We start from the raw sequence: 1843 nt of genomic DNA, 5'->3' as shown, positions 1-1843 counted from the left end.
TGTGTGTGTGTGTGTGTGTGTGTGTGTGTGTGTGTGTGTGTGTGTGTGTGTGTGTGTGTGTGTGTGTGTGTGTGTGAGTGAGTGTGTGTGGTGGTCTGAGGATGTGGACTTATTCTGTGCTAATGAGGTTCAACAACAACCTCTTCATTTCAACAGCTTCCTCTTATGACTAATACTGATGCTGATGAACGATTAATATTCAGAGTCTCAGGACACACTGATGTTTTTGTGCAGACATTGAGTAATTTTCTGGATTTTATAAAGAATATATAACAACAACCAGTGTGAATTTATATTTATTTATATTAATGCTAATAAAGTATGTTAAAAAAGTCTTAAACATATGTACAATTTTGAATAACAATTTTAAGTATATTTGTATTTTTATTACACTATTATTCTTTATATTATTTTAAATAAGTATTATTTATTTTGTTTCCTAAGTGTTGCTAGTACATCGCTATGCTAATTTATAATTTGTATTATTATTATTATTATTATTATTATTATTATTTTATAGAATAATTCCCAATGTTAATGTATATTTATTTAAACTTGTATTATTATTATTATTATTTTACATACTGCTAAAAAAAAAATGTATAGCCTGAGTGCACTGTAAGTCGCTTTGGATAAAAGCATAACTGTAAATGTTTTATAGTTTATTATATTTATTTTTTATAGTTTATTATATTTAGTTAATTATTTTTGTTTTGAATTCGATTTTTTATATAATAATACCAAATGTGAATATTTATGTTCATGCTAATAAACCACATTGTATATAGTCTAGAACATATACTGATTAAAAAATGTTTTTTATATATGATTATTATTATTGTTATTATTTTAAGCATTATTTATTTTGTTTCCTCACAGTGTAATCACTGTGCTAATAAACCTTCATATTTCAAAGTCTAAAACTACACATGTATTTATTTATTTAAATTAGTTGTAAACTATTTTAGTTGTATACAATGGAATTCATGTGCAAATTCTTGTTTAAAAAAGATTTGCAGAAAATCACACAAGCCAGCTAATGAAAGCTCTACTGTAAATCTTTGAAAACCTTTGAAACACAACACAAATACAATGCTGTGCTTTCCAGGTGGGGTTTTCCTTGTGTTTGTGCGCGTTTTATTCCAGTCGTGTGTGTGTGTGTTGTTCTTCAGGATGGAGTCCACAGAGAAATGTGAAGTTGTTATACAACATTTCAATGGAAAATATCTCAAGACTCCAGCAGGAATCCCAGGTACCGCTGTGACTGCTCTCAATTCACTACAGCTCAACTCAGTGCAAAGTACTGACAAACAAACAGAAACAGATGCTTCTCATAAGCTTTGTTAGGAGGAATAAAAATGAGACCCAAATGAGTCGCTAGCTGTCATCTAGTAAGAGCTGTAAAAATGTGGAGAATTTTGATTGCACACTTTTGAGACGCGTGTTTTCTCTCTTCAGCGTTTAGTGTGATTTGTTGGATTGAGACAAACAGTATTGTTTCTGAATGCGGTTTTGATCAGAACTGAGCTCAGGCTAGACAGGAAGTAATGATTATTCAACAGGAAGTGTTGCCTAGATCAGCTCATGTGTTTTATTTAAGGTTTTTCTGGGAAAAATCTGAGAAAGTGGAAGGAAGTTCATAAACATCACACAAGGAGGATTTTGTGTATCTGTCTATCGATCTATCTGTTTGTCTGTCTGTCTTTTCTATATATTTAGTTTTAGCAGTGAAATGGACAGATGTAGAGACTGAGTGATGGGTGTCTCTCTGTCTGTCCGTCCGTGTGTTTGCTGTAGTTTCAGTCTCTGTTCTTCGCGTCTGTCTGTAGGTCCGTCTGAACCG

General features: G+C 31.8%; 1 protein-coding gene across 1 annotated transcript in view; it reads left to right on the top strand.

Annotated features, from left to right (window-relative positions):
* LOC107665085 (RNA-binding motif, single-stranded-interacting protein 3-like) overlaps positions 1 to 1843 on the top strand; it is a 42717-nt gene that overhangs the window by 28435 nt on the left and 12439 nt on the right. Inside the window, exons 6-7 of the mRNA XM_016455839.1 lie at positions 1147 to 1252; positions 1830 to 1838. Of these exons, the coding sequence (XP_016311325.1) occupies positions 1147 to 1252; positions 1830 to 1838 (115 nt within the window). The remainder of the gene's footprint in view (positions 1 to 1146; positions 1253 to 1829; positions 1839 to 1843) is intronic.

The sequence above is a fragment of the Sinocyclocheilus anshuiensis genome, unplaced genomic scaffold (genome assembly GCF_001515605.1).
Source record: "Sinocyclocheilus anshuiensis isolate Anshui unplaced genomic scaffold, SAMN03320099.WGS_v1.1 scaffold439, whole genome shotgun sequence".
Classification (NCBI taxonomy): Eukaryota; Metazoa; Chordata; class Actinopteri; order Cypriniformes; family Cyprinidae; genus Sinocyclocheilus; species Sinocyclocheilus anshuiensis.
This window is presented reverse-complemented; position numbering and strand designations above follow the sequence as displayed.